The sequence below is a fragment of the Ranitomeya imitator genome, chromosome 2, assembly GCF_032444005.1.
Source record: "Ranitomeya imitator isolate aRanImi1 chromosome 2, aRanImi1.pri, whole genome shotgun sequence".
NCBI classification, from domain to species: Eukaryota; Metazoa; Chordata; class Amphibia; order Anura; family Dendrobatidae; genus Ranitomeya; species Ranitomeya imitator.
In genome coordinates, this window is record NC_091283.1 from 765,711,405 (window position 1) to 765,735,326 (window position 23,922).

A 23,922-nucleotide genomic window follows, 5' to 3' on the forward strand; every position below is an offset into this window, starting at 1 on the left:
ATCACAGGGCTGGCAGAGTCCGGCCGGTCTGAAGGCAAATCCAGAGTCCACTTATCCAGGTGGAAATCAGTAGCCTTCCTCTGGCACTTGGATGTTGTAGTACCTTACTGCTGAGCCTCTCATAAGGTCCTCACAACTGTTGTTGGTGTTGTAGATGTTATGTCTTTCTCTCTGTCCCCCAGATGGATAGGAACAACCCGTATGACTGATGGCCTGAGGCTTTTTACAGGGACTCTAGCACGCCCCAGCCCCCACAAGTTGCCACCATGCCTGCTTGGTATAGGTCGGGCAGGTAACGTGGAATTATCTGTCCTACCAGTCTCTGAAGTAAAGCGTAGAGATTCTTACTCCCTCGGAATTCTGGCTACCGGATTTCTGTGCCTCAGAAGGAAGCAGCCTGCTCCTAGCTGATCTCCCTCTGATATTCATTTTCCTGTGCTCTGCTTTCCTGCACACTCTCTGCAATATGTTCTGCTTTCTATGTCTCTTCCCAGGAGCTGTAGCACTTCATGCCACAGAGCTCCTCTTCCTCTATCTTCCTGACAGGAACTGAACCTTTTCCCTCCAGATCAGGATGTTCTTATAGGGGAGTTCACCTTAAACAGGCTTAGAGCTCCCCCTTCTGATCTGGAGTGTGAACATGTTGCATGCATTGTATTACCTGATAAAGAGATCTCCTTTATTGCCTTCAGACGTAACATCACTCCCCCTGGTGGAAGAACGACATTACTGCAACGACCAGGACCCTGGGGCGCTGCACATGGTTTAAGCAATTATTCCCTGTACTAAAGAATTGGTATCCTTGTGAGGAGTGCACCAGTTCTACAAGGTTCAACTCAGTGCTTACTTAGACATACTTGCAAACATTTTCCCTTCCCCGTTTTTCTTTTCTATCTTTTATTTGGCAAAGGCTGTTCATCGATATGGCAGCCCAGCACAAGAAGATGAGCAAAGAGGCTCCGACCGGCCTCTGTGAGCAGAGAGGAATAGAGACGGCCGACAGATCCACGGAGCTGCTGATACGCGCCTTGGTCGAGCAAGACATAGAGCAAAGTGCTGGAACATCTGGGAAGGAGAGAGCCCACCTCAGAGAGACCCAGCAATGCCAGCTCTTGCACCGGAGATACCTGAAGGAAATGCCGGTTCTGAGGAGCCTATAGACTGTACTTTACAAAGGGACTGACAATGGCTGGGAACAAGTAATCCCAATTTGTGCATGCAGCTTATCCTACAGCACCGACAGGCTGAGAGAGAGGCTGCAGAACGCCGGTGTAACAGGCCAGATTAACCCCCCGCCCAGAATATACCCGGGGTTAAAGTGGCCTAGGCCAGATTATACCCCGGGTATATTCTGGCCTAGCCCAAACTATACCCCGGGTATAAATTTGACTAGTCCAGTTTATACCCCTCTGGGCCAGATTATACCCCGGGTATATTCTGGCCTAGCCCAAACTATACCCCGGAGTACAAATTGGACTAGTCCAGTTTATACCCCTCCAGGTCAGAATATACCCCAGCTACTGTAGATCAGATTTTTCAGGCTTTTGAGAACCATTGAGTGACATTCTTAAAAACAAATTGGAGCTGAAGTAAATTTTTTGGTGAAAAAAAGTTAAATGTTAATTTTTTTAAAACATTCCAAAAATTCTTGTAAAACACCTGAAGGGTTAATAAACTTCTTGAATGTGGTTTTGAGCACCTTGAGGGGTGCAGTTTTTAGAATGGTGTCACACTTCGTTATTTTCTATCATATAGACCCCTCAAAATGACTTCAAATGTGATGTGGTCCCTAAAAAATATTGGTGTTGTAAAAATTAGAAATTGCTGGTCAACTTTTAACCCTTATTACTCCCTAACAAAAATTTTAGTTCCAAAATTGTGCTGATGTAAAGTAGACATGTGGGAAATGTTACTTATTAATTATTTTACATGACATATCTCTGTGATTTAAGGGCATAAAAATTCAAAGTTGGAAAATTGCAAAATTTTCAACATTTTCGCCAAATTTCTGTTTTTTTCACAAATAAACGCAAGTTATATCAAAGAAATTTTACCACTATCATGAAGTACAATATGTCACAAGAAAACAATGTCAGAATCGCCAAGATCCGTTAAAGCATTCCAGAGTTATAACCTCATAAAGGGACAGTGGTCAGAATTGTAAAAATTGGCCCGGTCCATAACGTGCACACCACCCTTGGGGCTTAAGGGGCTAATTACAGCCTGATGGTATCTCTGGGACAGCTGTTACACAAAGGATCTCAAGAGAAAATAACATATTCATTGGAGGTGCGGCCATGGTCCAATCAAAAACCAAGCAATTATGATATTAACCTGAGGGGCTGTTCTAGAAACCTGACCTCCAGACCAAAGTTATAAAATAGACCTGTAATCAGAGAATTGTGTTCACATGTGAGGGCAGCCTGAGACGCTGATGTGTTCCACCAACTCCATTCACCCCCCCCTCAGGGAGCAGAAAGCAAACTACCAGTTAGATGATTTCTGTAAGTTTTCTCCTGTTGTTTTATATTGTTTTGCATAAGTTGTATGTCTTTTTATTATCATATTTTATACCTTTTTCTTACTGTAAGCATTGAACTTTTTGTATTAAAGTATACAACTTTAACAAGTTTAATCTTGGATGTTCTAAAAGAATCCATAGCCTGAGGTGTGTGAGCCTTATGAGTGGTAGACATTAGTATTAATATTTCCGGGACTCATCACCCGTGTATTCGGTGAGCGGTGGCAGCGTGTATGAGCGGGTGTGTGGCCTGGGTCGGTGTGTGATTTATGCTCCCATTACAGCATAGGACAGAGGTTGAATGCTGGACTGAGAGAGGGGGATAGATTAACCCTGAGAGCGGGCACGTGGCGAATTAGTTACACCATGGAGTAGGGATCCGTGACAGGGGATATGGGACCATCATACTGTATTGGGGCTGTGAGGGGAACCCCCATACGATATGGTGGATTATCATACTGTATTGGGACTGTTAAGGGGACCCTCATGCTATATGGGTGCTGTGGGGAGACTAAGGCTGTGGTGAACCATCATACTATATTGGGAACCATAATACTGTGTGGGGCAATGTGGAGGGACCATCATACTGTGTAGGGGACTGTGGTGGAACAGTCATACTTTGTGGTGGGCTATGGAGACCATCATGTAGTGGGGGAACTGTTGTGAATTCTGTGGCAGAGCTCCCTCCTGTGGTCACAAGTGGTACTTCGGCTGATTCTCTCTGTGAGCTTCCGTTGGTGGAGGAAAGTGGTACTGCGGCTTCTGAGTTTCCTTCCTCAGGTGAGGGGTGAAGTCGTTAGGTGCTGCTCTATTTAACTCCACCTAGTGCTTTGATCCTGGCCTCCAGTCAATGTTCTAGTATTGGACCTGTTTCCTCCTGGATCGTTCCTGTGGCCTGCTGCTCTGCATAGCTAAGTTCCGCTTTTGCTTTTTGTTTGCTGTTTTTTTTTGTCCAGCTTGCTTATTTGTTTTCTCGTGCTTGCTGGAAGCTCTGGGACGCAGAGGGTGTACCTCCGTGCCGTTAGTTCGGTACGGAGGGTCTTTTTGCCCCCTTTGCGTGGTTGTTTGTAGGGTTTTGTGTTGACCGCAAAGTTACCTTTCCTATCCGCGCTCTGTTCAGAATGTCGGGCCTCACTTTGCTAAATCTATTTCATCTCTACGTTTGTCTTTTCATCTTAACTCACAGTCATTATATGTGGGGGCTGCCTTTTCCTTTGGGGTATTTCTCTGAGGCAAGGTAGGCTTATTTTCTATCTTCAGGCTAGCTAGTTTCTCAGGCTGTGCCGAGTTGCATAGGGAGCGTTAGGCGCAATCCACGGCTGCCTCTAGTGTGGTTGGAGAGGATTAGGGATTGCGGTCAGCAGATGAGATATGTGGCCAGGTGAACCGACTGTCCCAACTTGGATTCTTTAAGAAATCTCTGGGGTTTCAGTGATGGTCAATGATGCAGACCTGTGTTCTACCAGCTGAGATCGTGAAGTCACCCGGACCAGAAGAAAAAGTCTCTTTACTGGTGGCATGCAACCTATTTTTAGATTTAACCAGTGTCCTTCAGTCCACCCTTACAGATAAGGGGAAGAATGGTGACGACCAAGTTGCCTTGTTTGAATATGTAATCTATTTGCATAGATTTTACTCCTCTGTTTTAAACATCAACAAACTATCTTTGAGTAATTAGCATATCAGTAGACCTTACTATTCATCGAGGATAAGCTACCGCCTCACCAACACCGGAGCTACCGCCTCACCAACACCGGAGCTACCGCCTCACCAACACCGGAGCTCTTGCAACCCTCAACCTACTGTCTCCTTCCCCATAATCCTGTAGAATGTAAGCCCGCAAGGGCAGGGTCCTCACCCCTCTGTATCAGTCTGTCATTGTTAGTTTGTTTACTGTATGTGATATCTGTAACTTGTATGTAACCCCTTCTCATGTACAGCACCATGGAATCAATGGTGCTATATAAATAAATAATAATAATAATAAGGATAAGAGCACACTATGTTATATCAAATATCAGCTTACAAGTCAATATTCCAGGCTTACACAAACAAAAGTCTGTTTTCTTGCATTATTACTGTCTGGAGTAGTGCCATATGGTTTGTGTAGAGATGGTGGAATGTGAGAAGGGTTCTAGAAAAACAGTAAGCCACAGATTTCTGTGTGTTACATTTTACAGAGACGAGTTATGGATGGAAGAAGAGGTCATGGTGGTCTAGGCCAATGAAAAAGAAAATGGAAAATGAAAGACAACAATCTACAAGAACGTCACCGGTGAGAACCTGCACAGTACACACATACAGTCATGGATGAAAGTATTGACACCCTTGAAATTGTCCAGAAAATTAAGTATTTCCCCCAGAAAATTATTGCAATTACACGTTTTGTTATACACGTTTACTTCCTTTGTGTATTGGAACAACACAAAAATAAGAAAAAAGGGCAAATTGGACATAATTTTACACAAAACCCCCAAAACGGGCAGGATAACACATATACATGTGCTGAATACAGAATAATTAAATGGCCATCAGTGCTGCACCATGATCGCAACCATATTGTGTATTTAATTATTTGTGATGGTATCCATAAATTCCTCACAAAAATCAGTTTGAAAATGGCACAAGCCGCGACTGCTCGGTAGCAGCTATTGGCGATCCGACAGCTTCTACTGCACAGGCAGCGCCATCTTGCTCTAGAAAAAAGAAGCCTCCTCCAAGATGGCGCCTGTGCAGTAGCATCTGCAGGATTGCTGAGAGATGCTACTGCGCAGGCGCGGCTGGCGCCATCTTACTGGAGATAATTTTTTTTCTCTAGCAAGATGACGCTGCTGGCACCTGAACTGTAGGTGCCATTTTTAAACAGATTTTTTTTTTTTAAGGAATTTATGAATATCATCACAAAAAATAATTAAATGCATAATATGGATGCAATCATGGTGCAGCGGAGGCACCGCCGCCTTCCTGCAGAAGGGGATTCTTTTTTATATATATGTGATGTTGTCATAATATACTCTTCCTTGTGTATATATATTACCTGGCTTTTCACCTACTGTAACTTCCCCTTTAAATAATGTATTTATACTGTATGACGCCTATGATTTTTTGCTGTCTGTATGTGTAGGCACCCATTGTTAGTCGTGCCACCACTTCACCTTGTATTTCTAATAAATATGTTTAAATATATTTTTTCGTTTCACTTATCCTTTATTTGCATACTTTCCTTGACCTATATTCGGCCTTTTCTCTATTGGTTTACTATTTCCTCTGAATGGTCTGCCATTCTCCATGTGCACAAATACATCACTATCTACAATTACATTGTTCATACAAAAATATTGGTTTGATGTATATACTGCTCTGGTTCAGTATTTTGAGCTATAATATTTATTATGTAAACTAGGGGGCAGGTCAGTAACTTGCCTGGAGCCATACAGATGAATACCTAATCAGAGCACCACATGAAGACCCCCCACGGGCCGCCCCGAGCACGAGCATATCAGTAACTCAAAACTGAAAATAAAGATTAAACAACAACCACAAGACAGATTTCATCAACCAAGGTATCATTGTGATCAGTATAACGGCGCCGACCTGACACTGTCTGTAGGTTACTGTGCACAATCCTGCTGACGGGTTCCCTTTAAAAGCTGAAGAGGTTGTCCACATTGATGGCGTATCCTCAGGATAGGACATCAATGTGTGATCAGCCGGGGTTCAGCATCCTGCCGATCATCTGCTATCGGTGCCGGCCGTCTACTCATAGTTGACGCCGTGGGGTCCTAGATGTACAGTACCAAGTCCCCACTACTACAAGTAGACGGCCACGTTCCACAAGTACCGGCGGCCACCGATGACAGCTGATTGGTGCGGTGCTGAACCCCGGGTGATCAACCATTGATGCTCTATCCTAGTGATCGGCCATTAATGTAAAAGTAGTGGACAGCCTCTTTAATAAAAGTTACAGTAATCTGTAAACTATAAGTGCACTAATTGCCGCCAGTGACGGATGAAGCGCATTTTGCAATGTCACGGTTTGGCTTCGTTCACACTGAGTGTTTTTTAATGAGAACTCTTCCTTCATTTCTATGAGAAATTCACTTTGCGGCTTATGGAGGAGTTTCTGGAGCTTTTCGGGTATGTGCACATGTTGCGGATTTTGCTGCGGATCCGCAGCAGTTTCCCATGAGTTTACAGTACAATGTAAACCTATGGGAAACCAAAAACGCTGTGCACATGATTGCTGTGTTTCTGAAGAGGGTTGCATAAACCCAGGTCCTTGCTCCTGAGGGAAACCTCCCCAAACTAAGCACCGTCCAATCAATAGGCTGCCAAAAAGCTTCAGGAAAAACTCCCGGCCCTATAAAAGGGCGATTCCTGGACAGGTTTGTGTTTGAGACTCCTGAACTGCTCAGTGTAACCCTGGCCTTACACTGCAGCCCAACAAATCAAGAAAAAAAACAAATAAATGGAGCGAGCAGTGAGGGGTAAATGCTGTGGTGATGAAGAGGTTAATAATCATCCCCGGCACTGGAGAAGCTTCGCGTAGTTCCCAGGCTGGAGGTGACGTCACGTGTGCGCGGCGCTCGGTGCTGCTGCTCCCCCTCCCGGTAACCCAGAAGGGCCTGGAATGTTCCTCCCCCGGTCACCGCGCGCACCATAGACGTCACTGAGCCGCTCGCAGCACGGACGGCAGGCCATGAACCTGGAGGCTCGGGGTGAGTAGCGGCTATGGCGTGTGTGTGCTCGGTGCCGGGCGGTGGATGTAGCAGAGCCGGGAGCCTGCACTCACCTCATGACAGCAGCTCCAGGACCGGGCCTGTGGACCGGAGCCGCTGTCACCTGACTGTCACATTACCGGGCAGGACCCGGGCGGCAGGTTACAGCCCATCCTCATGGCTAGCTGGCTACTAACCCCATCAGGACCGGACAGTTCTCTTTACGTGCTCTAGTTTTTTAGTCTTTTCACCAAACCCGTAACTTTTCTGTTTTTCTGCTGACACATGTACAGGGGTTGTGTTTTTAGGGCACAAGTTGTAGATTTCATTGACCTCGTTCGCGTTCAAAGTGGGGTGAAATAAACGCAGCGCTGCCCAGTGACTGGGGCTTGTGTTTATGGCGCTTGTCGTGCAGCAATAATAAGGCCGTGCGATAACGGCAATCCCACACGCACACATACGTGTACACACACGCGTAAACACACGATTGCATGCTACATACATACAGAATATCACATACACAGTATGTGCGCACACGATCGCATGCTACATACACACAGAATATCACATATACAGTATGTGCACACGATTGCATGCTACATACACAGAATATCACATATACAGTATGTGCACACACGATCGCACGCATAAACACACGATCGCATGCTACATACACACAGAATATCACATATACAGTATGTGCACACGATCGCATGCTACATACACACAGAATATCACATACACAGTATGTGCACACACGATCGCATGCTACATACACAGAATATCACATATACAGTATGTGCACACACGATCGCATGCTACATACACAGAATATCACATATACAGTATGTGCACACACGATCGCATGCTACATACACAGAATATCACATACACAGTATGTGCACACGATCGCATGCTACATACACACAGAATATCACATACACAGTATGTGCACACGATCGCATGCTACATACACACAGAATATCACATACACAGTATGTGCACACACGATCGCATGCTACATACACAGAATATCACATATACAGTATGTGCACACACGATCGCATGCTACATACACAGAATATCACATATACAGTATGTGCACACACGATCGCATGCTACATACACAGAATATCACATACACAGTATGTGCACACGATCGCATGCTACATACACACAGAATATCACATACACAGTATGTGCACACGATCGCATGCTACATACACGCAGAATATCACATACACAGTATGTGCACACACGATCGCATGCTACATACACGCAGAATATCACATACACAGTATGTGCACACACGATCGCATGCTACATACACGCAGAATATCACATACACAGTATGTGCACACACGATCGCATGCTACATACACGCAGAATATCACATACACAGTATGTGCACACACGATCGCATGCTACATACATGCAGAATATCACATACACAGTATGTGCACACACGATCGCACGCTACATACACGCAGAATATCACATACACAGTATGTGCACACGATCGCATGCTACATACACGCAGAATATCACATACACAGTATGTGCACACACCGATCGCATGCTACATACACGCAGAATATCACATACACAGTATGTGCACACACGATCGCATGCTACATACACGCAGAATATCACATACACAGTATGTGCACACACCGATCGCATGCTACATACACGCAGAATATCACATACACAGTATGTGCACACACGATCGCACGCTACATACACGCAGAATATCACATACACAGTATGTGCACACACGATCGCACGCTACATACACGCAGAATATCACATACACAGTATGTGCACACACGATCGCACGCTACATACACGCAGAATATCACATACACAGTATGTGCACACACGATCGCACGCTACATACACGCAGAATATCACATACACAGTATGTGCACACACGATCGCACGCTACATACACGCAGAATATCACATACACAGTATGTGCACACACGATCGCACGCTACATACACGCAGAATATCACATACACAGTATGTGCACACACGATCGCACGCTACATACACGCAGAATATCACATACACAGTATGTGCACACACGATCGCACGCTACATACACGCAGAATATCACATACACAGTATGTGCACACACGATCGCACGCTACATACACGCAGAATATCACATACACAGTATGTGCACACACGATCGCACGCTACATACACGCAGAATATCACATACACAGTATGTGCACACACGATCGCACGCTACATACACGCAGAATATCACATACACAGTATGTGCACACACGATCGCACGCTACATACACGCAGAATATCACATACACAGTATGTGCACACACGATCGCACGCTACATACACGCAGAATATCACATACACAGTATGTGCACACACGATCGCACGCTACATACACGCAGAATATCACATACACAGTATGTGCACACACGATCGCACGCTACATACACGCAGAATATCACATACACAGTATGTGCACACACGATCGCACGCTACATACACGCAGAATATCACATACACAGTATGTGCACACACGATCGCACGCTACATACACGCAGAATATCACATACACAGTATGTGCACACACGATCGCACGCTACATACACGCAGAATATCACATACACAGTATGTGCACACACGATCGCACGCTACATACACGCAGAATATCACATACACAGTATGTGCACACACGATCGCACGCTACATACACGCAGAATATCACATACACAGTATGTGCACACACGATCGCACGCTACATACACGCAGAATATCACATACACAGTATGTGCACACACGATCGCACGCTACATACACGCAGAATATCACATACACAGTATGTGCACACACGATCGCACGCTACATACACGCAGAATATCACATACACAGTATGTGCACACACGATCGCACGCTACATACACGCAGAATATCACATATACAGTATGTGCACACGATCGCACGCGTACACACACATGATCGCATGCTACATACACACAGAATATCACATATACAGTATGTGCGCACACAATCGCACGCGTACACACACGATCACATGCTACATACACAGAATATCACATATACAGTATGTGCGCACACGATCGCACGCGTACACACACACGATCGCACGCATAAACACGATCGCATGCTACATACACACAGAATATCACATATACAGTATGTGCACACGATCGCATGCTACATACACACAGAATATCACATATACAGTATGTGCACACACGATCGCATGCTACATACACACAGAATATCACATATACAGTATGTGCACACGATCGCACGCGTACACACACATGATCGCATGCTACATACACACAGAATATCACATATACAGTATGTGCGCACACAATCGCACGCGTACACACACGATCACATGCTACATACACAGAATATCACATATACAGTATGTGCGCACACGATCGCACGCGTACACACACACGATCGCACGCATAAACACGATCGCATGCTACATACACACAGAATATCACATATACAGTATGTGCACACGATCGCACGCATAGAAACACGATCGCACGCATAAACACATGATCGCATGCTACATACACAGAATATCACATATACAGTATGTGCACACACACGATCGCACGCGTAAAAAACACACGATCGCATGCTACATACACAGAATATCACATATACAGTATGTGCACACACACGATCGCACACGTAAAAAACACACGATCGCACGCATAGAAACACACGATCGCACGCATAGAAACACACGATCGCATGCTACATACACACAGAATATCACATATGCAGTATGTGCACACACGATCGCACGCGTAAACACACGATCGCATGCTACATACACAGAATATCACATATACCTTATGTGCACACGATCGCATGCTACATACACAGAATATCACATATACCTTATGTGCACACACGATCGCATGCTACATACACAGAATATCACACATACAGTATGTGCACACACATGATCGCACGCGTAAAAAACACGATCGCACGCATAGAAACACACAATCGCACGCATAAACACGATCGCATGCTACATACACACAGAATATCACATATACAGTATGTGCACACACGATCGCATGCATAGAAACACGATCGCACGCGTAAACACAAACACACGATCGCATGCTACATACACACAGAATATCACATATACAGTATGTGCACACATACAATCGCACGCATAGAAACACACGATTGCATGCGTACACACACACACGAACGACCTCACACTCGTGCGCACACACTCTTATCTTGTATACGTGTGTGTGCATACGTATGCGTACACACACGGCTATAAATAGTTTGTTGCCATTTTTCCGGACCAGTAGCCCCTCTGTACATACACCTATGTGAGAGCTTGATACTTGCTCTCTGATCTAAATAATTTTATATTTTCATACTACAAATTTTTTTTGTGCGCAGCATAGCAAATATTTATTTATTTATTTTAAACTGGGTTAGGGTGGTGATTTAAGGGTACTTATTCCTCAGCGCCGCTTTTTAACGTCACTGAGAAATAACGGTATAGCGCCCCCCCCTTCCAAGGTCTCAGCGACGGGGGATAACTAAGACCCCAGAGGACATGATCAGGGCCTGTCTTTACAGTCCCCTGTCATGTGATTGCTGTTATTCACCCCCCAAAAAGTCAGATTTACAATTAATTCACCCTTTGATATGATCTCGCACAGGGGTGTCAAACTGCATTCCTCGAGGGCCGCAAACCATGCGTGTTTTCAAGATTTCCTTAGCTTTGCACAAGGTGCTGCAATCATTATTTGTGTAGGTGATTAAATTATCACCTGTGCAGTACAAGGAAATCCTGAAAACATGACCTGTTTGCAGCCCTCGAGGAATGCAGTTTGACACCCCTGACTAGCATATCAGAGAAAAGAGAAATTGGACATATTACTCCTTCCCCCCCCCCCCCCCAATGCTTATGCCATCCCCTGACCCTCCTGCTCTGTCCCCCGGCCATCCACATCATCTTCCTGGGAAAAAATGGCGGGTACATGCACAGTGCGTCCGCCATGATTTACCAGCTGGTACCCAGCAACAATAGGGAATTTTTCATATTGGTTCCTTTTGTTCACTGTGGTAGACCCTATCACAATGATCAAAATAAAAAAAAATATTAAATTCCTCCTTGGTTACATAAATGTTATAAAATAAAGTGTATTTTTCCATTCTTTGCAGTTGGGACTAGAATTGTTTTTTTTTAATTTCAAAAGGTAAAAAAAAATGACGATATGACAGATAGTGTTGATCGCAAGTGCTCGCTACTCAAGTTTGCATCGGGTGCTCGGGTATGCAGGGAGATTCGCAGATACCCCGCTTGTTTTCCTTTGTGCTGTCTAAGGCCGGGATCACACATGCGAGAAATACGTCCGAGTCTCGCATGTTAATACCCGGCATTGCTGCCGTCACTCAGGAGCGGAGCGTGTGGCTGCATGTATTGCTATGCGGCCGCACGCTTCGGGTATTAAAGGGACACTGTCACCTGAATTTGGAGGGAACAATCTTCAGCCATGGAGGCGGGGTTTTTGGATTTTTGATTCACCCTTTCCTTACCCGCTGGCTGCAATATTGGATTGAAGTTCATTCTCTGTCCCCCGTAGTACATGCCTGCACAGTGCAATCTTGCCTTGCCCAGGTGTGTACTATGGAGGACAGAGAATGAACTTCAATCCAATATTTCAGCCAGCATGCAGCCAGCGGGTAAGGAAAGGGTGAATCAAAAATCCAAAAACCCCGCCTCCATGGCTGAAGATTGTTCCCTCCAAATTCAGGTGACAGTGTCCCTTTAACATGCGAGACTCGGCCGTATTTCTCACATGGGTGATCCTGGCCTAACACTCACAAAACATGCAGGGCAGGGACTCGAGCATGCCACTCAAGCACCTGCGATATTCGGTGCATAGCCGAGCACCTGATGGAAACTGGAGTAGCGGGAACTTGTGCTCAACACTTATGACGACATATTCAATATGACAACCTAATACATTGTGTCCGTAAAGTCATGGTGCACTTTTGACCAGTCACAGGATCTATTTGTAATTTACATTTTGGCGCCCTTTCTCTGGCCCAATCATATCAGACCTGTTCATGAGGAGGGATAACAAGAACCAATCAAACAACACAAACTCATTTAAGCTGTTGCTGAGCCCCCTGTCAGATTAACCCCTGATAAACTGAACTCTGATTAATACACTGCCAGGTCTGTGACATCATGCTACCACAAGCTTATGTGAGCTGTGAGTTTTTCCATGCCAGTCGAGATGTGGACGGTACAGAGGAAAGTTCAGTGTGTTCTGTGGCTCGCTAAATTCGAATCCGTGACCAAAGTGCTACGTGAATATGGGCGCATTTATAACGAAGCGCCACCACATAGGAATAACATTACTCGTTGGGATAAGCAGTTGAAGGAAACCGTCAGTTTGGCAGAGGAACCCCGTTCTGGTAGGCCATCAGTCAGTGACGAGTCTGTAGAGGCTATACGGGATAGCTTCCTAAGGAGCCCTAGAAAATCTGTGCGTGCGTGCGCTCAACAATTACACCTAAGCAAGACTACAGTTCATAAGGTGTTAAGGAAAACGTCTTTGTTTTACGGGGCACGAATTGCGGCTGTTGCACGCTATCAAACCGGCAAATAGACCCACACGATGCGCGTTTGCTACAGATATGTTTCATGAGATCAACAATGATGCAAGATTTTTGCAGAAGATTGTGTTTAGCGATGAGGCGACCTTCCATATCTGTGGACATATTTATCGCCATAACGTCGGAATATGGGCTGCTGAACATCCTCATGTCTACGCTGAGTACGAACGTAACACCCCTAAAGTGAACATGTGGTGTGGCCTGATGCATGATAAGGTGATGGGTCCATTTTTTTTTCGCAGAGCGGTCTGTGACGGCAAAGACATCTTGACATGTTGGAATTGTATGCAGTGCCACAATTTCCAGAAGATGTCATCTTTCAACAGAACGGCGCTCCTCCACACTACGCCACCATTGTTTGAGAGTTTCTGGATGGAACATTCCCCCGGCGGTGGATAGGCAGGGGTTCTGTCAAGCCATGGCCACCACGATCCTGGATCTGATGCCCTTAGACTTTTACTTTTGGGGTTAAGTGAAGCAACATGTGTACATTGAACGTATCAACGACATTAATCACTCAAAACAGACGGACGTTATTCACTCTGTTACACCAGACGTCCTTACCCATGTATGGCAAGAACTTCACTATTGTTTGGATGTGTGTAGGGCAACAAATGGAGCCCACATCAAAGTGCACTGAATAGGTATGAAACTGGAGGAGTTTTTCTTTTATTTGAAGCAGATTTCACATTTCTATCTTTTTTTTGTTGCTTTTCAGTGACTGGTCAAAAGTGCACCATGACTTTACGGACACACTGTATTATCAAATTCTGTGTCGTACCTGTGGGTTCAAAATGCTCGCTGTTCCGCTGTATGAAATCCTTGAGGGGCGTGTTTTCCGAAATGAGGTCACTTGTGGGGAGTTTCCACTGTTTAGGCATGTTAGGGGCTCTCCAAATGCGACATGACGTCCGCTCTCATTTCTAGCCAATTTTGCGTTCAAAAAGTCAAATGGAGCTCCTTCCGAGCTCTGCCATTGTACCAAAACAGTAGATTTCCCCAACAATTGCGGTATCGACGTTCTCAGGAGAAATTTCACAACAAATTTTGGGGGACAATTTTCTCCAGTTACCCTTGTGAAAAGTAAATTGTTTGGGGAAAAAGTTAATGTTTTTTCCTTCGACATTGCTTCAGTTCTCGTGAAGCAACTGAAGGGTTAATAAACTTCTTGAATGTGGTTTTGAGCACCTTGAGGGGTGCAGTTTTTAGAATGGTGTCATCACTTTTGGACTTCAAATGTGATGTGATCCCTTTAAAAAATAAAACAAAAACAAAGTTTTGTACATTTTGTTGGAAAAATGAGAAATTGCTGGTCAACTTTTCACCCTTATAACTTCCTAACATTAAAAATGTTTCCAAAATTGTCCTAAAGTAGACGTGTCGGAAATGTTATTTATTAACTATTTTGTGTGACACCACTCTCTGATGTAAGGGCAATTTGATTATTTCTTTATTAATAAACTCGTCATATTGAAGAATTTTTACCACTATCCCGAAGTACAATATGTCATGAAAAAAACCAATCTCAGAATCAGTGGGATCCGTAGAAGTGTTCCAGAGTTATAACCATGTAAAGTGACAGTGGTCAGAATTGTAAAATTTGTTTTGGTCAGGAAGGTCAAAATTGACTCTCACTAAGTGGTTAAACATTTCTATTTTTTTTTAACATTATTTTCCATCCTTTCCAAGAATTTTGTTTGTTTCCCATCACTGTCTGTCCTACTGGTTCTTGGAATCCCTGGTATCTCTTTTCCCTTTCGCTTTCCCATTTGTGTCTGTATCCTTTTCACAGTTCGTAATCACGTCTTATTACCAGGATTCAGTGCACTCGGTACTGAGGGAATGAATTATACATGTTCTGGATCTGCCCGAGAATATACCTGAATCTTATCAGGGTTTAAGGGGAACTTGTCAGGTCTCACAAGCCTCCTAGACTGCCCCATTATCATTCAGAGCCATAAACCCTCCATCCCAATGATGCCCTTAAAGGGAACCTGTCACCCCCAAAATTGAGGGTGAGCTAAGCCCACCAGCATCAGGGGCTTATCTACAGCATTCTGTTATGCTGTAGATAAGCCCCCAATGTATCCTAAAAGATAAGAAAAAGAGGTTAGATTATACTCACCCAGGGGCGGTCCCGGTCCGGTCCGATGGGTGTCGCGGTCCGGTCCGGTGCCTCCCATCGTCACCAGATGACGTCCTCTTCTGGTCTTCACGCTGAGGCACAGGCGTACTTTGCCCTTTCGAGGGCGGAGCAAAGTACTGCAGTGCGCTGGCGCTGGCCCTCTCTGACCTTTCCTGGCGCCTGCGCACTGTCAACAGGGCAGACAAAGTACGCCTGCGCCGGAGCCGCAGTGTGAAGACCAGAAGAGGATGTCATCCTATGAAGATGGGAGGCGCCGGACCGCGACACCCACTGTATCGGACCGCCCGCCCAGGTGAGTATAATATAACCTATTTTTCTCATCTTTTAGGATATATCGGGGGCTTATCTACAGCATTACAGAATGCTGTAGATAAGCCCCTGATGCCGGTGGGATTAGCTCAACCTCGATTTTGGGGGTGACCGTTTGCCTTTAATAGCACAGACAAGGGTTCCTATATGTTAAAAAGAAAGGCCTTGCTTTTAGAAATAGAGGAAGAAAAATGAAAGGGTATGTGCACATCTTGCGGATTAGTGTGCGGATTTTTCCACACTGTTTTTTGCAAAATCTGGAGTAAACAGCACTGCGGATTACCCACAGATTTGCCGCGTTTTTTATGCGGATTCCACCTGCGGTTTTACACCTGCGGAATCCGTATATATATATATATATATATATATATATATATATATATATATATATATATATATATATATATATATATATATATATATATATATATATATATATATATATATATATATATATAATATGCATGCATGCATGCATGCATGCATGCCCCTCCGGCAAAAATTAAGAGACCACTGCAAAATGTTCAGTTTGATTTTTCTCTTTATAGGTATATTTTTGAGTAAAATGTAAATTGTCCATTCACTCTATAAACTTCTGACAACATGTCTCCGAATTTGCAAGCAATATATTTTGTATTTCTTTTTTTCTGAACAGGAGAAATGGTCAAAATTACAAAAAACCCAGTTTGTGTGTGTGTATATGTGTGTGTATGGCCGGGGTCACACTAGACCGTAATACGGCCGAGTGCAATGTGATAAAAAATCGCATTGCACTCGGACCAATGTTACCATATGGGGCAGCTCCCAGCAGCCAACTTTTTGTCAGCCATTTTCCTTGGTCCGAGACAATCGCAGCATGCGGCACGCAGCGCTGGATCAGGGCCAGGTGAATATAGCAAGTGTCGGGGGCCTGAGCTATCGGCGACTCCGGCACCTGAGCCCCACAAGTGCGCTGGTGTCCCCGCCTGCTCAGGCCCCCCAGCACTCGGCGCCCAGCGACGATAGGTGAGTGTTATTTTTTTTTTATATATATATCGCAGCAGCATACGGGGCATATACTATGGAGCATCTTATGGGGGCCATAAACCTTTATGGAGCAGTGTACGGGGCATATACTATGGAGCATCTTATGGGGGCCATAAACCTTTATGGAGCATCTTATTGGGGCCATCAACCATAATGCAGCAGCATACAGGGCATATAATATGGAGCATCATATGGTGGCCATCAACCATCATGGAGCAGCATATGAGGCATATACTATGGAGCATCTTATGGGGGCCATCAACCATAATGCAGCAGCATACAGGGCATATAATATGGAGCATCTTATGGGGGGCCATCAACATTTATGGAGCAGCATACGGGGCATATACTATGGAGCATCTTATGGGGGCCATCAACCATAATGGAGCAGCATACGGGGCATATACTATGGAGCATCTTATGGGGGCCATCAACCATAATGGAGCAGCATACGGGGCATATACTATGGAGCATCTTATATACGGGGCATATACTATGGAGCATCTTATGGGGGCCATCAACCATAATGGAGCAGCATACGGGGCATATACTATGGAGCATCTTATGGGGGCCATCAACCATAATGCAGCAGCATATGAGGCATATACTATGGAGCATCTTATGGGGGTCATCAACCATAATGCAGCAGCATATGAGGCATATACTATGGAACATCTTATGGGGGTCATCAACCATAATGCAGCAGCATATGAGGCATATACTATGGAGCATCTTATGGGGGCCATCAACCATAATGCAGCAGCATATGAGGCATATACTATGGAGCATCTTATGGGGGCCATCAACCATAGTGGAGCAGCATACGGGGCATATACTATGGAGCATCTTATGGGGGCCATCAACCATAATGGAGCAGCATATGAGGCATATACTATGGAGCATCTTATGGGGCCATCAACCTTTATGGAGCAGCGTATGGGGCATATGGATGGGAGCAACAAATTACAGAACGGTGGGGCAGGATGGGAGCAGCACATGACAGAACGGGGGTGCAGGATGGCAGCACATGACAGAACGGGGGTGCAGGATGGAAGCAGCACATGACAGAACGGAGGCGCAGGATGGGAGCAGCACATGACAGAATGGGGGTGCAGGATGGGAGCAGCACATGACAGAATGGGGGCGCAGGATGGGTGCAGCACATGACAGGATGGGGGAGCAGGATGGAGCAGCTCATGACAGGATGGGGACGCAGGATGGAGCAGCACATGACAGGATGGAGACGCAGGATGGAGCAGCTCATAACAGGATGGGGACGCAGGATGGAGCAGCACATGACAGGATGGGGACGCAGGATGGAGCAGCACATACCAGGATGGAGACCATATACCAATATAAATGCTCGCCACCCGGGCGTAGAACGGGTTCAATAGCTAGTGTGTGTGTATATGTATGTATGTGTGTATATATATATATATATATATATATTCCAAAAAATGAAGGCAGCACTCCAATAGAAAAAAGGACAGTGATTTATTGGCCCATGTGCGACGTTTCAGTCCAGGATGTGGACCTTTCTCAAGGCTTGAGAAAGGTCCACATCCTGGACTGAAACGTCACACATGGGCCAATAAATCACTTTCCTTTTTTCTATTGGAGTGCTGCCTTCATTTTTGGGACTATAGTATGAGGTTTGGTATATACCTGGAAAGACTTTTTGCACCCTTTGTTTTCTTTTGGTGCTGCTTTTTGTTTTCTTTTTCTTTATCTATCTATCTATCTATCTATCTATATTAATATTATACTGACGAACCCTTTTTCGAATCCTGAGTGTCATAGATCTGCATGAGATTGGTTGTGCTTAGTTCTTTTCACAGAAATATACTGGGGAAAGAAGGGTGATTGGGGGTTTATAGGAATTTTTTAACTCCAGTTGTTCAATCTGACTCTTAATAATTGAACATCAAATGTGAAGAATAATTTCTAATTTCCCTTCTCATCCGAGTATCTTCCCGCGGTTATGTGCTGTCGTCCATGACATGTCAGGCATTTAGTTTGTGTTCGCCCCTATGACTGCAGTGATTCCTTTGTGTATACAATAGGGTGAATGTTCCTGTCACTGAGCAACAACACTGTAGTGTTTAGGTGGCAATGGTTTTTCTTTTTACAATACTAACAATAGTAAAAAGATACTACAGTAATTATTTAAATATATTGTCCAGCACTAAGGGTACCGTCACACTAAGCGACGCTGCAGCGATACCGACAACGATGTCGATCGCTGCAGCGTCGCTGGAGAGCTGTCACACAGACAGCTCTCCAGCGACCAGCGATCCAGAGGTCCCCGGTAACCAGGGTAAACATCGGGTTACAAAGCGCAGGGCCGCGCTTAGTAACCTGATGTTTACCCTGGTTACCAGCGTAAACGTTAAAAAAACAAACACTACATACTTACCTTCAGCTGTCTGTCCTCCGGCGCTCTGCTTTCCTCTGCACTGTCAGCGCTGGTCAGCCGGAAAGCAGAGCGGTGACATCACAGACAGACAGCTGAAGGTAAGTATGTAGTGTTTGTTTTTTTAACGTTTACGCTGGTAACCAGGGTAAACATCGGGTTACTAAGCGCGGCCCTGCGCTTAGTAACCCGATGTTTACCCTGGTTACCAGTGACGACATCGCTGGATCGGCGTCACACACGCCGATCCAGCGACGAAATAAAGTTCTGGACTTTCCTCAGCGACCAACGATCTCCCAGCAGGGGCCTGATCGTTGGTCGCTGTCACACATAACGATTTCCTTAACGATATCGTTGCTACGTCACAAAAAGCAACGATATCGTTAACGATATCGTTGTGTGACGGTACCTTAAGATATTGGTGAGGTATCCTTAGGATAGGCGGTACTCAGGATCAGCCAGGTTAGGTTCTGACACTGAGCGTCTGTTAACGGGAACCTGTCAGCAGGATAATGCAACCTACACATAGTGTCAGGTCGGCGCCGTTATACTGAATAAAATGATACCTGGTGTGATGAAATCCGTCTTGTGGCTGTTTCTTAACCCCTTTACCCCCAAGGGTGGTTTGCACGTTAATGACCGGGCCAATTTTTACATTTCTGACCACTGTCCCTTTATGAGGATATAACTCTGGAACGCTTCAACGGATCCCGGTGATTCTGACTTTTTCTCGTGACATATTGGGCTTCATGATAGTGGTAAAATTTCTTTGATATTACCTGCGTTTATTTGTGAAAAAAAAACAAATTTGGAGAAAATTTTGAAAATTTCGCAATTTTCCAAATTTGAATTTTTATGTCCTTAAATCACAGAGATATGTCACACAAAATACTTAATAAGTAACATTTCCCACATGTCTACTTTACATCAGCACATTTTTGGAACCAAAATTTTTTTGTTAGGGAGTTATAAGGGTTAAAAGTTGACCAGCAATTTCTCATTTTTACAACACCATTTTCTTTTTATGGACCACATCTCATTTGAAGTCATTTTGAGGGGTCTGTATGATAGAAAACACCCAAGTGTGACACCATTCTAAAAACTGCACCCCACAAGGTGCTCAAAACCACATTCAAGAAGTTTATTAACCCTTCTGGTGCTTCACAGGAATTTTTGGAATGTTTAAAAAAAAATAAAAAAAAAAAAATGAACATTTTAATTTTTTTTCACAAAAGATTTACTTCAGCTCCAATTTGTTTTATTTTACCAAGGGTAACAGGAGAAAATGGACCCCAAAAGTTGTGGTACAATTTGTCCTGAGTACACCGATACCCCATATGTGGGGGTAAACCACTGTTTGGGCGCATGGGAGAGCTCGGAAGGGAAGGAGCGCCATTTGACTTTTCAATGCAAAATTGGCTGGAATTGAGATGGGACGCCATGTTGCTTTTGGAAAGCCACTAATGTGCCTAAACATTGAAACCCCCCACAAGTGACACCATTTTGGAAAGTAGACCACCTAAGGATCTTATCTAGATGTGTTGTGAGAGCTTTGAACCCCCAAGTGTTTCACTACAGTTTGACTGTTATGTGTTACGGAACCACTCAGCACCCAGAATATGTTGTGCAGTTATATGTATGTATAATAGGTTCCATGTGAGATGCATGTCCCTAATGCATCAGCCCACAGGCTGCACCCCTGGGCAGAGGGGACACGATATTCCCCTTTTGTCCGCCCCCCACCTTTGTAATTCCCACAGTAAATATCGGCAGGCTCCGGCCACCTGCGGCTATTGTAATGTATGTCTGGCCTGCCGCTTTTTTATTGGCCTGCCCTCTGTATCTGTGTGATATATTCTGTGTCCTGTGAGTAAAGTGTTGTCAGACTGGAAATACATGGAGAAGCAGTGATCTTTTATATGCGCCCATGTAATCAAGCAATTCCAGCCAACGTCCTTCATTCAGACTCCAGCCAAAGCAGAGTGGACCTCCTGAAACACGGGGTGGTGCTGAAAGAGGTACCCCAGCTTGGTAGACCCCGTTACAATAGCGCAGAGCCGTGAAAATATATATTTTTTTTCCACAAAAATTATTTTTTAGCCCCCAGTTTTGTATTTTCCCAAGGGTAACAGGAGAAATTGGACCCCAAACGTTGTTGTCCAATGTGTCCTGAGTACGCTGATATCCCATATGTAGGGGGGGAACCACCGTTTGGGCACATGGCAGAGCTCGGAAGGGAAGGAGCGCCATTTGGAATGCAGACTTAGATGGATTGGTCTGCAGGTGTCACGTTGCATTTGCAGAGCCCCTGATGTACCTAAATAGTAGAAACCCCCCACAAGTGACCCCCATATTGGAACCTAGACCCCCAAGGAACTTATCTAGATGTGCTGTGAGAACTTTGAACCCCCAAGTATTTCACTACAGTTTATAACGCAGAGCCGTGAAAATAAAAAAATATTTTTTTTTCTGTTTTTTAGCCCCCCAAATTTTTATTTTCCCAAGGGTAACAAGAGAAATTGGACCCCAGAAATTGTTGTCCAATTTGTCCTGAGTACGCAGATACCCCATATGTTGGGGTAAATGGGAGCTCGGAATGGAAGGAGCACTGTTTTACCTTTTCAACACAGAATTGGCTGGAATTGAGATCGGACGCCATGTTGCGTTTGGAGAGCCCTGATGTGCCTAAACAGTGGAAACCCCCATTTCTAACTGAAACCCTAACCCAAATACACCCCTAACCCTAATCCCAACCATAACCCTAACCACACCTCTAACCCTGACACACCCCTAACCCTAATCCCAACCGTAAGGGTATGCGCACACGTAGAAAGGTCCACTGCGGATTTTTGTGCAGTGGATTTGATAAATCTGCAGTGCAAAACCGCTGCGGTTTTTACTGCGGATTTATCGCGTTTTCTATTGTGGATTCCACTGCGGTTTTACATCTGCAGTTTTCTATTGGAGCAGATGTAAAAACGCTGCGGATTCCGCAAAAAGAGTTGACATGGTGCGGAAAATAAAACGCTGCGTTTCCGCGCGTTGTTTTCCGCAGCAAGGGCACAGCGTTTTTGGTTTCCCATAGGTTTACATTGTACTGTAAACTCATGGGAAACTGCTGCGGATCAAAAACACACACAAAAAGTGGCAAAAAAGTGCATATTTTTTTTTGCTGCCAATTCTTCAGTATGTATTTGCAGCAGCCTTTCTGCTCCCGATACTTAACGTTTGCAGATAAAGCTGACTAGTTTTTCTTATTTGGCTTGTTTTAGGCCTCTCGGGGCTTGTAGGTAGGTAGACATCTTGTTACATACTCCTGTATGGATGCTGAAATTATGTATTTTTTTTTTTTTAAACAGTTTTTTGCAGCACTTCAATGTCCTATCACTGAGAGAGCCTTCTCCGCCCGCAATCTTGGAATATCACTGATATTCGAAACCCAACAAACATGTTGTGCTGGGGAAATGCCTCCTTCGGACAGCTGGGATTAGGAGGAATTGATGAAGAAATCGTTGCAGAGCCCAGAAGATGCGACTTCTTTTCCAACAAATCCGTTCGGGACGTTGGCTGTGGAAGCAGACATACTGTGTTTGTACTGGACGACGGGACGGTCTACACATGTGGCTGTAATGACTTGGGGCAACTAGGCCATGACAAGGGCAGAAAAAAGCCAGGTAAGGACATGTTACATTGCACTGTTGTAGTGTCTGGAAATAAGGTCTGGTGGTTTCCAGCAGAAACTGTTGACTCATGCTGACAGGACTACTTTCACTCTGCTGCTGCCGCCACCCTTCACCGAGGTCCTCTGCCATTATAGCTAAATATATGTTTCGACTTGTCTGCTCTCTTTTTGTATGTCTTCTGCACAGTCCCTAGAGTTGAGCGAATTTTTCAATATTCGGTTTAGATTACGCTCACAGGCGAATATGGTTTTTGCAATATTCGCCGAACATAGCCAAATTCCATTGGAGTCAATGGGATTAGAAATGAGCAAATATGTTCGGAAGCGATCATCGAACATAAGTTCGGCACGAATAGGCTATCAATACGTCATGAATATGGCAAATTCGGATTCGTTTCAGAACATATT

The 23,922-nt window shown here is 44.6% G+C and overlaps 1 protein-coding gene across 2 annotated transcripts in view; it reads left to right on the plus strand.

Annotated features, from left to right (window-relative positions):
* The first annotated feature begins 6,912 nt into the window (after positions 1-6,912).
* Positions 6,913-23,922, plus strand: part of HERC4 (HECT and RLD domain containing E3 ubiquitin protein ligase 4) — a 152,460-nt gene continuing 135,450 nt past the window's right edge. The window contains exons 1-2 of one of the 2 annotated variants that reach the window (XM_069753442.1): positions 6,913-7,239; positions 23,192-23,506. In XM_069753442.1, the coding sequence (XP_069609543.1) occupies positions 23,281-23,506 (226 nt within the window). In that variant the 5' untranslated portion in view covers positions 6,913-7,239; positions 23,192-23,280. The remainder of the gene's footprint in view (positions 7,240-23,191; positions 23,507-23,922) is intronic. The other variant, XM_069753443.1, reaches the window with a different exon arrangement.